The following is a 12,500-nucleotide window of genomic DNA, read 5'->3' on the forward strand; positions in this document are numbered from 1 at the left end:
CACCAGTCTGTAATGTCCTAATGGTGTGTTTGTGGCCTCCAGTAATCCGACCAATCTCAGCACGAGCCAAACTGCGTATGAACCCACGGTCTGATGTGGACTTATCAGCCCCTAAAGTTGACCTGATGGTCAACCTCCCTGATGTGTCTGTAGTGCTCAGCAGGCCACAGGTAACTATGACTTTTCTTCTATTAACTGTAAACAACAAAATATCGAGCATTGTCAAAATGCAGGCCTAAAGTCGAGGGTATGTTAAACTAATGTTTAAAAGCCTTCTGACATTCGCAATGGAAAAGAGTCAAAACAGAACCCATTACAACTAATTCTACACACTGGGCCTGCGTGATGTAAAGAATAGGAAGTAAGACCAGAGAATGTCTAATAAGAGGAGAACTTATACTCTGGTTTCTGAACTGGTTGCAGTTCCTTCTCTGGTTCCATGTAAGAGCAGGAGGTTTTTTGTCTAGTAATTTGAGTGTTGCATTCGAAAGGGGAGGAAAATAAAATGCACACTGCTTAGTATTATATTTTTTTGAGTCACTTATTTGTTCTAAAAAGCCTTTAAAAAGTGTCACCATTCATTGGCAAAATGCTAGCACGTTATTGGAACAACGATCCAACCTCTAAGAAATAGAAAGGACATAAGTACTTCATTCAACTTTAGACATCCTTATTGAACTTGCAGAAACTTGGATAGACACGCAGATAAAATCTGCAATTTTTCAGCAACAATCAGGTGAAAGAGCCATCTAGCTCCATAGAGCCCATTCATTCTGCACTCGCCTGCGGTCTTCCTCAGTGGAACTCTGGTGGAACTGCAATCAAATTCAGTACAATGGGGCTTAATAGGAAGTGAACAGGCTATCCGTAGATGGACACTGGTAAGCCCTGGTAAGTAGCTGGAGCTCACTGGAAGGATTTCACATGGTGTGTAAATCCAAAGAAAAAAGAATTTGACCCGACTCACAGCTGGCAATAGCCCGAGACAACGAAATGCAGTCTAACCAGAAGTGCCAAAAAGCAGAAACGTCCAGTTTGAACCGTGTAGACCGGTAGAGCAGTGTGGCATTACTACAGTATTGCATCACCAAAGCCCTGCTTGTCTGTCTGTGCTTTCCCTAGTATGTGACCTAACTTCTGCTAACATCACACACACACATAATGCTCTCACATCAACAATCATTTATTAACGCACCGATAAAACCATCAAATCAAGAATGTGCCTCACACATTCACTCAGTTGCTCTGCTGATTGTGCCTCTGTGGCTGCTTCACCCCTGAACTCTGACCCATGACCTTCTCTGCCACAGTATGTCAGCATCTTGGAGCTGCTGGGTTCAGTGGACATGATGTCACGCAATTTGCCATACAGAAAATACCGCCCAGACCTGCCCCTTCATAACAATGCCTTCCTATGGTCAGTGTGTGTGTGTGTCTGCGTGTCTGTAGTATTTGTGTACCCGTATACCCGTAATTTCCTGTGTCTGTGTGTAGTATTTGTGTACCCGTATACCCGTAATATTAGCTGCGGCTTTTAAATTGATTTTGCAAAATGTCTTCAGCTATGAGGTTAATACATAGGGGCAGTTAATATGGTATTAATATGGTTTTGTTTATTTTAACTTAACTGAAAACACTGTCCGGCGGCTAGATCCATTGGAAAATGTTTATTTCCTGGTTTGTGGACGCTTGTCTGAAGTTTGAATTCATTGGAGTTCAATCACTAACGTTTGATAATAACATATGATAACCACGGGGGACACAATGATAACTACAGTATAGGCTTGAAACTGAAATGTAATTGCTGTTGGGAACACCCTCTGTTTGCTGATTTGGTGGAGATGCACTTGCAGGAGTAAACAAAGCTGAATCAAGCTATACCAGATGGAGTATGAAGAGAAATGAAATTGAGCAGAAGTACGTAGTCAGGTGGAGCCAGGCTAAACAATGAATATAGTAAAGAGCCATATCTGCCAATGTATTAATGTGAACAGGAAGTTGATATGCCAGTACAAGTGAATCCAAAATGGAGTTGTCCATAGAGCCTATAGTATGGTTGTGTAGGCATGGTGACTGTGAACACATGAGTTTGTATGCAAATAGTATGTTGGAAAGAGTATCTACTGAACTGGATGGTGTTATTAATATTTGTTCTATATGTTAGGTGGCGTTATGTCATCGTGGGAATCCTGGAGGTGAACGTGAAGCCTCGTCTGCGCATGTGGTCGTGGCAACACATCCGCCACCACAGACAAACCGTCAAGCGCTACAGGGAGCTCTACAAACACAAGATCACCAACAAGAAACCTATGGAGTCTATGCTGAAAGAATTGGAGGTACACACACACACACACACACACACACACACACACACACACTTTTATACTTGAAATGCACACTTACAGTACGAGCACACAGAATCTTTCTTTTTGTGACATTTCTGCTTTGTCCGTTTAACAGGAGACTGAGAAGACTTTAGACATCTTCAATATAACTCTGGCTCGCCAGCAAGCAGAAGTGGAGGTATCCAACATACAGTACATCCATCCATCCAGTGTCCATCCATTAGTGAAACCCTCCACCCATCATCCTTCATTATTCACCCTCTTCATTCTGTAGTTCACCTTGAACTTATTAGTGCCCCTCTGCACTGTGCATCTGCCCATATGTGTCTGCTGCTCCCACCAAGTTTACATGCAGCCAAATGTCAGCTAGTCGGGCGTGACAGGCCATGTGTGTGTGTGTGTGTGTGTGTGTTGCCAGGCGATGCGGGCGGGGCTGCCCATAATTCGTCCAGGCCAGAAGGCGGAGGTGGAGGAGTCCCAGGGCTGGTTTGGCTGGATGTGGGGCTGGGGGTCGGAAGCCCCACCTGAGAGCAAAGAGACCGTCAAGACCGGAGGTCAGCTCCTAAACATAATATACAAACAAACAAATAAATAAATAAACAAACAAACAAATCTAGATGTGGAAAAGCTTGAACTTGAGTTTCATTCTAAAAATGTTGTGAAGGTTTCATCTGTCCTGGTTTAGGTTCAGTCAGTGAGGGCATAGCTGTGATACGGGATCATTTTACTTGTAGCTTGTTAGCCAGTCAATCTGGGAGAGCTGTTGAGATTCCATGTAACCCTTTTTGGGGGGGCTGTGTTCTGCAGGGTTTGACGAACTTATGACACCGGCGGAGAAAGACAAACTCTACAAGGCCATTGGTTACAGTGAGATAGCCGTCAATCACAACTTGCCAAGAGAAGTATGTCCACTTAAACACATACACACACTCATAACTTAACTACCAGCCTTTGTTTAACCTGGTGGCCATTTTATTTAGTATGTTTTTAGCATGTTTATTGTGTATTTTATGTATGTGTGTGCGTGTAGTTTGTGGACATGAAGGTGAGCTTTCAGCTGGTCAGCATGAGTGTGAGCCTGAAGGAGAGTTCAGACAAGCCGGAGATCCTCAAGTTGGCCGTCATGGACCTGAGTGCCATGCTGACCCAGAGACCAGGAGCACAGGCCTTCGGGTACACACTCCTCCACCTCTCCTCCTCTCCCTTCACCTCTCCTCCACCTCTCCTCCTCTCTCTTCACCTCTCCTACACACTCTCCACACTCCTCTCTCTTCACTTCTCCTCCATACTCTTCTCTCTTCACCTCTTCACCTCTCCTCCTCTATCTTCACCTCTCCTCCACACTCCTCCACCTCTCCTTCACACTCCTCCACCTCTCCTTCACCTCTCCTCCTCTCTCTTCACCTCTCCTCCACCTCTCCTCCTCTCTCTTCACCTCTCCTCCTCTCTCTTCACCTCTCCTACACACTCTCCACACTCCTCTCTCTTCACTTCTCCTCCACACTCCTCTCTCTTCACCTCTCCTCCACACTCCTCCACCTCTCCTACACACTCTCCACACTCCTCTCTCTTCACTTCTCCTCCATACTCCTCTCTCTTCACCTCTTCACCTCTCCTACTCTCTCTTCACTTCTCCTCCATACTCCTCTCTCTTCACCTCTTCACCTCTCCTCCTCTCTCTTCACTAGTCTACCGTATTTATCAATAATTTCTACCTCAGGCTCTTAGGCATTTGCATGTTAAATGGAAGTGTGTGTGTGTGTGCGTTTGCCTCATAGGGTGTCTGCCCAGCTGATGTCATTTGAAGTGACTGGACTTCCTCGGAACCACGCGGCCCCTATCCTGCTGTCGTCGCGGCGCGTTGCCGTGGGGAACAACAACCCGCTCCTCACGCTGAAGTTTGAGACCAACCCGCTGGACGGATCAGCTGACCAGAAACTGCACGCCGATGCCCAGCCACTGGAGATCATATATGATGCTGTACGTGTATTAATGGGCCACTTATTTATCCTGCTATGCATGCAACTGTTTGTGTGTGTGGTATATGATTGCCAGCCCTAGAGATCTCAAACCTGTGTGTGTGTGTGTGTGTGTGTGTGTAGGTGACAGTGAACAGCCTCTCAACGTTCTTCCTGCTCCCTGATGATGTCCAGCTGGATGAGCTGACCAATGCTACACTCATGAAGCTGGAGCAGTTCAAAGATCGCACCGCTACAGGTCACACACACACACACACACACACACACTACATTTCAGACTCCCATCATAATCTAGAAGCCCTAAAGCTTACAGCCCACTCAGTGATGACTAGGGTTGCAAAGGGGCGGAAAATTTCCGGTAAATTTCCGGAAACTTTCTGGAAATTTCCCATGGGAAGTTAAGCTGGGGAATTTTGGAAATATTCAAAATTGGAAACTTTTATGGAATTACAGGAAATTAGGGAATTAATGGGAATTTACGGGAATTTTGTTTTTTACTAGCAGTTTACATTAGCTAGCCAAGACTGCCGTGAACACTGACTTAACTCGACTTGTTACAAAAATGTTTAATGAATTTATTTTAATCCTCGGTTGGCCAAAAAATGCCGATATTACATACATGTATGACCCCAAACCTCACAGATTGTGATCATTTTAAAAGTGCCAAGCTAAATCAGACCAGTAATATGACCATATGATTATTAACCATCCCATTAGAGCTTATGCAAAAGTACGTTCTTCCACAACAGTGATGACACGCCAATAACTGGGCGACTCTGTTCGCAAACTTCCCCCAGTTTCGCACCAGTTATTCCCACATGAGATAACGTTTGCAATGACGTTTTCACCGGGAAAATTAGGTTTCCTATATGTCTAGTAGCCTATGTTGATTGTTGTGTGCATGTAATTGACCTGTGTGCAGGATAGAAATTCAACTGAATTTGCATTAAATCAGGTTGTTTTAACTAACATTATGCTGAAAGATGTTTACATTAAGGTCTCTGTTATATACTAACTTGCCAGATACAATATTTCCAGTTTATTCCCATTAATTCCCATTTATTCCCGTTAATTCCCGTATATTCCCGTTAATTCCCATGGAAAGTTTCCAACTTTGAAAATTCCCGGAATTTTGCAACCCTAGTGATGACTAAAACAAGTACATGCGATTCTGTTGAACATATGCTGCCACCTTTTGCTGAAACAGGGTGGTTTTTCGATGTGCTCCTCGTTGTTTTATTCACGTGGCACATAAAGAGGTAAAAACCTGTATGGATCACCTGACCTCAGACACCATGCTTATAGTGAACCCTTTGTTATCAGGCCAACTGTTTTTGCTATCTTTTGCCGTTGCCTTTTCCTCCGTGATGTGTTCCATGTGCAAATGTGCTGATAGCGTGTGGTGTTAGCGGTAGTGTTAGCGGTTGGCCCTGTGAGGCTCCAGCCCGTGTAGCTGTGTGTGCTGCACTGTTACAGTAACTAGAGCTGTGCTCCCCCTGCAGGCCTCATGTATGTGATCGAGACTCAGAAGGTGCTGGACCTCAGGGTCAACCTCATGGCCTCCTACGTCATCGTGCCTCAGGGGGGCTTCTACAGTGGCCAGGAGAACCTCATCCTGCTGGACCTGGGACACCTGCAGGTGTGTGTGTGTGTGTGTGTGTGTGTGTGTGTTTTTGTGTGTGTGTGTGTGTGTGAGAGAGAGAGAGAGAGGGTTATGTTTGGGCCTCTGTCAAGTTGTGTCAACCCCGCAGTGGTCAGTGTGGGCAGCTAGAGCTTGCGTCTGTCTTCTGTTTTCAGCTGCACAGTCAGAACACATATTTCCTGCCTGATGTATTTATATATAGAAGACGTTCAAACAATGCCAGCATTGCCGCGATGAGTCATTCATTATCCCTTGTGTGTGTGTGTGTGTGTGTGTGTGTGTGTAGATGTCCAGTAAGACGCGAGAGGGGCTGCCTCATCTGTCTGTTGGCAGCAGCACCCTGGAGGACATCATGTCCAGAGCCTACGACAGCTTCGACATCCAGCTCAGCAACCTGCAGTTCCTCTTCAGCAAAGCAGGTACACACCCACCCAACCCCCAGCACACTCATATGTAGACACTGGTACCCAGCAGCACACCCAGTCCCACACACTTTGTTGTTGTTGTTGTTGTTGTTGTTGTTGTTGTTGTTGTTGTTGTTGTTGTTGTTGTTGTTTGTGATGATATTGATGTTGATGTTGTTGTAGACGGCGACTGGCGCGCGGCCCGTAAGCTGAAGCGCTCGTCGCTGCATGTGCTGGAGCCGGTGGACCTGCGGGTGGAGCTGAGCAGAGCCATGGTGGTCACGGACTCACGCATGCCCAAGTAAGAGCCACGCAGGACACACACGCTCACACTCACGCACCCTCCGACACCTGCACCAACTGTGCCCGTCATAAGGGCACACTGGCACTAATGTATATGCTCTCTGCATACACACACATCACCCACTGTCATTTCACACACACACATTTCCCCCCACTCACTGACTTTTAACACACACACTCACACATACCCTTCTTGTTGCACATGCAAGACCAATTCCCTTTGGGGCAATAAGTATTCCTTCATTCCTTCATTCATTCATTATTCATTCAATAATTCATGATCTTGACTCACATCCATTTATAAATAAATAAAGTATATAAATGAAGTCTATCTATCTATCTACAGTATTAGCATGTTGTTCAGGCCACTTATTGTGTGTGTGTGTGTGTGTGTGTGTGTGTGTGTGTGTGTGTGTGTGTGTGTGTGTGTGTGTGTGTGTGTGTGTGTGTGTGTGTGTGTGTGTGTGTGTGTGTGTGTGTGTGTGTGTGTGTGTGTGTGTGTGTGTGTGTGTGTGTGTGTCCAAGGTTTAAGATCTCCGGGGAGCTTCCTCTGCTGTCTCTACGTATCTCTGACGATAAGGTGCGGGGCGTCCTGGCCCTGGTGGACAGCATTCCTCTCCCAGAGAGCCGGCCCACCCCCACGCCCAAGCCCAGCGTCATCCAGCTCACGCCCAAGGTCAGCCAGCGGCCAGTGTGTGCTGTGTCCGCATAACGGGCATCTATCTAGTAATGCAAGGAACGTCTGTCTGTGTGTCACTCTGTCTGTCTGTCTGTTCCACACATAACTCTCAAACCACTCATCCGACTGCTCTCAAATTTGGTGGGTGTCATCCTAATGGCACGATTGTGTGCAGTGCCAAATATCATGTTTTACAAACAAAAAATGCCACATCTACAGGCTCTGCACTAGTCCTCCTGAATGCCTTAGTCACTCACAATTCACAATCACTCAGATGTGTACACCATTAGTGTGGTAGTGTGGATGTGTGTGCTTTTGTGAGACTGACTCGGTGCTTTGTCCTCTCAGCCGTCCAGACAAATGACCACGCCTCAGGTCAACCCAAGGAAACCCACCCTGGCTGAGATGCGGACGTCAATGTTCTACGACGCCAGTAGGCGCATGATGCACATGCACAAGCTCACACACTTACTGCACATACAGTACTATATGCTGTATAACAATCACACAAGTTAATTGATCAAAATATAAAGTCATTGTTGGTTTCTTATCACCATCTCTTTAATTGTTAACTGATATTTATCACAAACGGTTATATTTTCTTTGTTGATATGAAGTTATATACGTAACTCCAACACCCACCTTTTTGCTGTTTCTGTGTGTGTGTGTGTGTGTGTGTGTGTGTGTGTGTGTGTGTGTGTGTGTGTGTGTGTGTGTGTGTGTGTGTGTGTGTGTGTGTGTGTGTGTGTGTGTGTGTGTGTGTGTGTGTGTGTGTGTGTGTGTGTGTGTGTGTGTGTGTGTGTGTGTGTGTGTGTGTGTGTGTGTGTGTGTGCGCGTGTGTGTGTGTGCGTGCGTAGTCTCTTTAACTTCGATGAGCTCAGAGGAGGAGCTCTTCTTCGATGCTCCCAGCTCACCGGTCAGGGAGCAGGGGCCCTTCCTGTTTGAGGCTCCGCCCAGCTCCCTCTCCCGCTCCGCCTCACTGAGGCAGCGCACCATGCTCTCCCCCGAGCCTCCCAAGAACATGACCGACTTCCTCATATCCTTCATGATCCATAAGGTACAGCACAACAGTCATGCACCATGCATGTGCTCCTACTCTCTCTCACACACACACACACACATACGTAACGTAATGTGTATACACACACATATACTTGGACATAGTTTCATGCGCAAGGCATGGTAACGTGTGTGCTTATGCTGATGCTGTGGTAAGATGACTTATTTAATATGGATTAATTGATAGAATATCGTAGTGAGCACCTTTTATATCCGACTGTGAAGTCTGCCTATTGCTTGAAATCTGCCTGACGATGGCTTAAAGCCAAAACATATCCGCCTGTGGTCTGGTTTCCATTGAATTAAGAGAGAGTTTATGCTTGATGGTGTGTGTTTCTGTTCATCATCAAAGTCTCCCTGTCTATTTGGAAGCAAAAAAGCCTCTGTTGCTTCGGCCATTGAGGCATCTGGGATTAGAAGAAATAGATAACCTTGTTCAATGCCAGCTGAAGACCTGAAATATATTGTATGAACTGAAAAACTGAGAGAAGTATAGAACGTATGAAAGGACCCTGACCTTTCCCTGAAGTTGAGTTGTGTTTCCTGCCCCAGCTGGTGACTAATCTGTCTGTGTGTGTCTGTGTGTCAGCTCTCCATCCAGCTGTGCCGTGCGAGTGACCTTGAGGAGGTGACCGTGCTCCACCTGAGCATCGAGGGCCTGGGGGCAGAGCTGAAGAAGCGCACCTTTGATATCCAAGCAGAGACCTTCCTGAAGGAGATCTGTTTGGCCTGCCCTGAGTACACGGGTGAGACACACACACACACACACACACACAAACACACACACACACACACACACACACACACACACATGGTTTGTTGCATGCTAAAATGCATATTTAAGCATACACATTCACTGTCACTTGTTCTTACATACTGATATCACTTAATAGAACATGCATTTGTGCACAATTTTATGTGTGTGTGTGTGTGTGTGTATGCGTGCACTTCTACAGATGCTGAAGACAAACCGGTGCACCTCGTAACAACGTTAGACAACACGGAGGATGACCTGCTCATTTTTCAGTACACAAAGGTACTAACTCAACGCTCACATGTGCAGGGGCTTTTAGACACTCCTTGCACACAGCATGAATTAAATACTGTTCCCTGATCTGGCTCTACTCTATTTGAGCTACGTTGACCCGGTTATGTGGAATTGCATTGTCAGTATTTAGAGAAGAGAGAGAGAGAGGGAGAGAGACAGAGACAGATACAAACAGTATTAAAAGAGTACACGGTCTTCATACAGGATTGATCATTAGAAAAACAAACAAACACAACGCACACAGCTGCTGCTGCTGCGTATCGCCATTGAGCAGCGCCACATAATACGGCCCTGCCCTGTTACCTGTCTGTTTTACACCATGCACTGTTCATGCTGCAATATGGATGCTGTATCTTGTCTGTGTCTGTCCACAGGCAGATAAGACCGGTCCAGAATTTAAGACTGTGTATAACAACACTGAACAGCTTGTAAAGGTGAGTGTGTGTGTGTGTGTGTAAGTAAGTAAGTAAGTAAGTAATTTGTGAGATGTTTATGCACTTATGAGTTGCTGATGAGTGTCAGCTGGTAAGTCACGGTGATGTCACTTGCGCCCAGGTGAACTTCTCCTCTCTGGACGTGCACCTGTACACGGAGGCGCTGGTCAACACCATGAACTTCCTGACCAATCTGCTGCCCCCCTCCAGCCCGGAGCCAGCCCCGGCCCCCGCCGATGACGAGCAGGGAGAGGGAGAGGGGGATGAGGATGAAGAAAAAGAAGAGAAGAAGGAGGGGTCAGCTGTGGTCAAAGCAGGTGTGATGCAGATCAAACACCGCTAACTTTCATGTTAGCTTTTTAAATACTAGTCATTTGGATTCTACTTTGATACTTGTTATAATTATGATACTTAGACTTTCTTTTCAAAGTGGCTTAGATTAGATTCAGCTTTATGGTTGTTGCCCAAATAAGGACATCCAGTGAAACACAATGCACTTTAACATCTAACCAGTAGTGCAATCATTAAAAAGTGTTTTTTCTTTAGCAGTGCATACAAAATGCATAAAACACAGAACACAGTATGATCCATCATGCAAATGAAATGCATAGAGTTCATAGAGTAATCAGACAGTCTATAGTCCAATTAGAGGCAGAAAGCAGTATGATCATGTAGAGTGCATTGTTGAGGTGCATTAAAAAAGTGCATAGTGATCAGAGCAGTCAGACAGTCCATAGTCCATCTACTGTAGGCTTGAGGTATTAATGAATTACTATGTCCTCATAAGGCGATAAGCGAATAGATTACTTCTTCATAATAAATCCCTTTCACCATGTTCCTCCTCTCTCCCTCCCTCTGTTTCTCTCCATCCCTCTCTCCTCTCTGCAGTGTCCAAGAAAAGTAAGGGGGAGGATGGAGAGGTGGTGAACATGCACATCCGAGCAGATCTCTCCTCCCTGAAGGTCTTCATCCGAGGGGAGAAGGCTCGCATCGCAGAGGTCCACATTGAAGGTAGAACAGCATGACCCTCAGTGTGTGCGTGTGTGTGTGTGTGTGTGTGTGACATTTGTATGGGCTCTGGAGAGTGCAAGGGAAGAGTAGTTTCATTGTGTGTGTGTGTGTGTGTGTGACATTTGTATGGGCTCTGGAGAGTGCAAGGGAAGAGTAGTTTCATTGTGTGTGTGTGTGTGTGTGTGTGTGTGTGTGTGTCAGGGCTGGTGTCTGAGGTCGTGATGAAGAAGAAGGCTATGGAGGTCCAGGCCAACCTGAGGAACATCATCATTCTGGATTGTGACAAAGAAGCCCTCTATCAGAAGGTCACTTACATGTACATGTACTGGCACACCTCTAAAGACACTAGTCTTTTTGTCTAATACACTCACTACTAATTACTCAATTATATTCAGCCAAAAAAGTTGTCCCTAACATTTTTCCATATGTATTATTGTTTGAACTCCTCAGTTCGAGTTAGTCATATGTGTGGGTTTGTAGATCTGTGTCAGAGAAGTTGATCCGTACTTGGTCTTATTTATTCTGAATCATTGTGTGTGTGTGTGTGTGTGTGTGTGTGTGTGTGTGTGTGTGTGTAGGCGGTGTCCATAGCAGATAAGGAGGTGTTTGCGTTCCGGATGGTCAACTACACGGAGGCCACGCAGGGCGACGCCTACAAGGACATGAGCTGTGTGGACACGGACGTCAGCCTCACCGTGGGCTGCATCCAGCTCATCTTCCTCTACAAGTTCTTCTCCTCCATCCTGGTGAGGGCCACGGCCACACAACACACGCTGTGTGTGTGTACATGACATGTCAGGGTTCCTACGGCTCATGGAATTTCTGGAATATCATGGAATTTTGGAAAAGTCTATTCCAGACATGGATTGTCAGAGAATTTTATAATTTCTCAAATGTCTCTCCTCTTCTTTTCCTCACGGTTCCACTCATCTTCTCTCTCTTCTCTCCCCTCCCCTCCTCTCCTCCTCCCCCTCTCCCTGTCCTCCAGACGTTTGTGGATAACTTCCAGACGGCGAAGGCTGCTCTGGCGGAGGTGACGGCCCAGGCGGCGGAGAAGGCGGCGGTGGGCGTGCGGGAGCTGGCGGAGCGGAGCTCGCGGATCTCCCTGGCCGTGCACATCAACGCGCCCGTCCTCTTCCTGCCGCAGTCCTCCAGCTCGCCCAACGTCATCGTGGCCGACCTCGGGCGCATGGTGGTCAGCAACGAGTTCGCCATGGAGGCCGTCACGTCCCCCCTGCGCACCGCCATCCCACCCATCACCGACAACATGAAGGTGGAGCTCAGCCACCTGAAGATGTACAGGTGAGTTTAGTCTCGTTGTGTCCACAGGTCCAACAAGGCAGTCTGACTATACAGTACAGTATGTGGCAGTGCACATGCTTATGTCCATAGTTTGAGTGTGAATTCAGCAAATATGTGTGTGTGTGTGTGTGTGTGTTTGTTTGTTTGTTTGTTTGTTTGTTTGTTTGTTTGTTTGGGTGTCTCTAATTGTTTGCATGTCTTGCAGGACTACCTTTGCAGATGGAAAGTTCCAGAGTGAGGTGGAGCTCCTGAAGCCAGTGAATATGGACCTGACCATCAAGAGGAACCTCTCTG

At 46.4% G+C, this 12,500-nt stretch overlaps 1 protein-coding gene across 3 annotated transcripts in view; it reads left to right on the plus strand.

The window, feature by feature from the left end:
- Nucleotides 1-12,500, plus strand: part of vps13a (vacuolar protein sorting 13 homolog A) — a 39,296-nt gene that overhangs the window by 4,548 nt on the left and 22,248 nt on the right. For all 3 annotated transcript variants that reach the window (XM_062543582.1, XM_062543583.1, XM_062543584.1), the window contains exons 11-34: nucleotides 43-170; nucleotides 1,311-1,417; nucleotides 2,165-2,336; nucleotides 2,461-2,523; nucleotides 2,764-2,899; nucleotides 3,153-3,247; nucleotides 3,376-3,518; nucleotides 4,124-4,325; nucleotides 4,448-4,562; nucleotides 5,827-5,963; nucleotides 6,253-6,385; nucleotides 6,554-6,671; nucleotides 7,199-7,349; nucleotides 7,701-7,785; nucleotides 8,210-8,409; nucleotides 9,001-9,157; nucleotides 9,368-9,447; nucleotides 9,834-9,893; nucleotides 10,015-10,210; nucleotides 10,782-10,904; nucleotides 11,106-11,209; nucleotides 11,483-11,650; nucleotides 11,893-12,206; nucleotides 12,412-12,500. The exon at nucleotides 12,412-12,500 is cut by the window's right edge and continues 59 nt beyond it. In XM_062543582.1, coding sequence (XP_062399566.1) covers nucleotides 43-170; nucleotides 1,311-1,417; nucleotides 2,165-2,336; nucleotides 2,461-2,523; nucleotides 2,764-2,899; nucleotides 3,153-3,247; nucleotides 3,376-3,518; nucleotides 4,124-4,325; nucleotides 4,448-4,562; nucleotides 5,827-5,963; nucleotides 6,253-6,385; nucleotides 6,554-6,671; nucleotides 7,199-7,349; nucleotides 7,701-7,785; nucleotides 8,210-8,409; nucleotides 9,001-9,157; nucleotides 9,368-9,447; nucleotides 9,834-9,893; nucleotides 10,015-10,210; nucleotides 10,782-10,904; nucleotides 11,106-11,209; nucleotides 11,483-11,650; nucleotides 11,893-12,206; nucleotides 12,412-12,500 — 3,276 coding nt within the window. The remainder of the gene's footprint in view (nucleotides 1-42; nucleotides 171-1,310; nucleotides 1,418-2,164; nucleotides 2,337-2,460; nucleotides 2,524-2,763; nucleotides 2,900-3,152; nucleotides 3,248-3,375; nucleotides 3,519-4,123; nucleotides 4,326-4,447; nucleotides 4,563-5,826; nucleotides 5,964-6,252; nucleotides 6,386-6,553; nucleotides 6,672-7,198; nucleotides 7,350-7,700; nucleotides 7,786-8,209; nucleotides 8,410-9,000; nucleotides 9,158-9,367; nucleotides 9,448-9,833; nucleotides 9,894-10,014; nucleotides 10,211-10,781; nucleotides 10,905-11,105; nucleotides 11,210-11,482; nucleotides 11,651-11,892; nucleotides 12,207-12,411) is intronic.

The sequence above is a fragment of the Sardina pilchardus genome, chromosome 8, assembly GCF_963854185.1.
Source record: "Sardina pilchardus chromosome 8, fSarPil1.1, whole genome shotgun sequence".
Lineage (NCBI taxonomy): Eukaryota > Metazoa > Chordata > Actinopteri > Clupeiformes > Clupeidae > Sardina > Sardina pilchardus.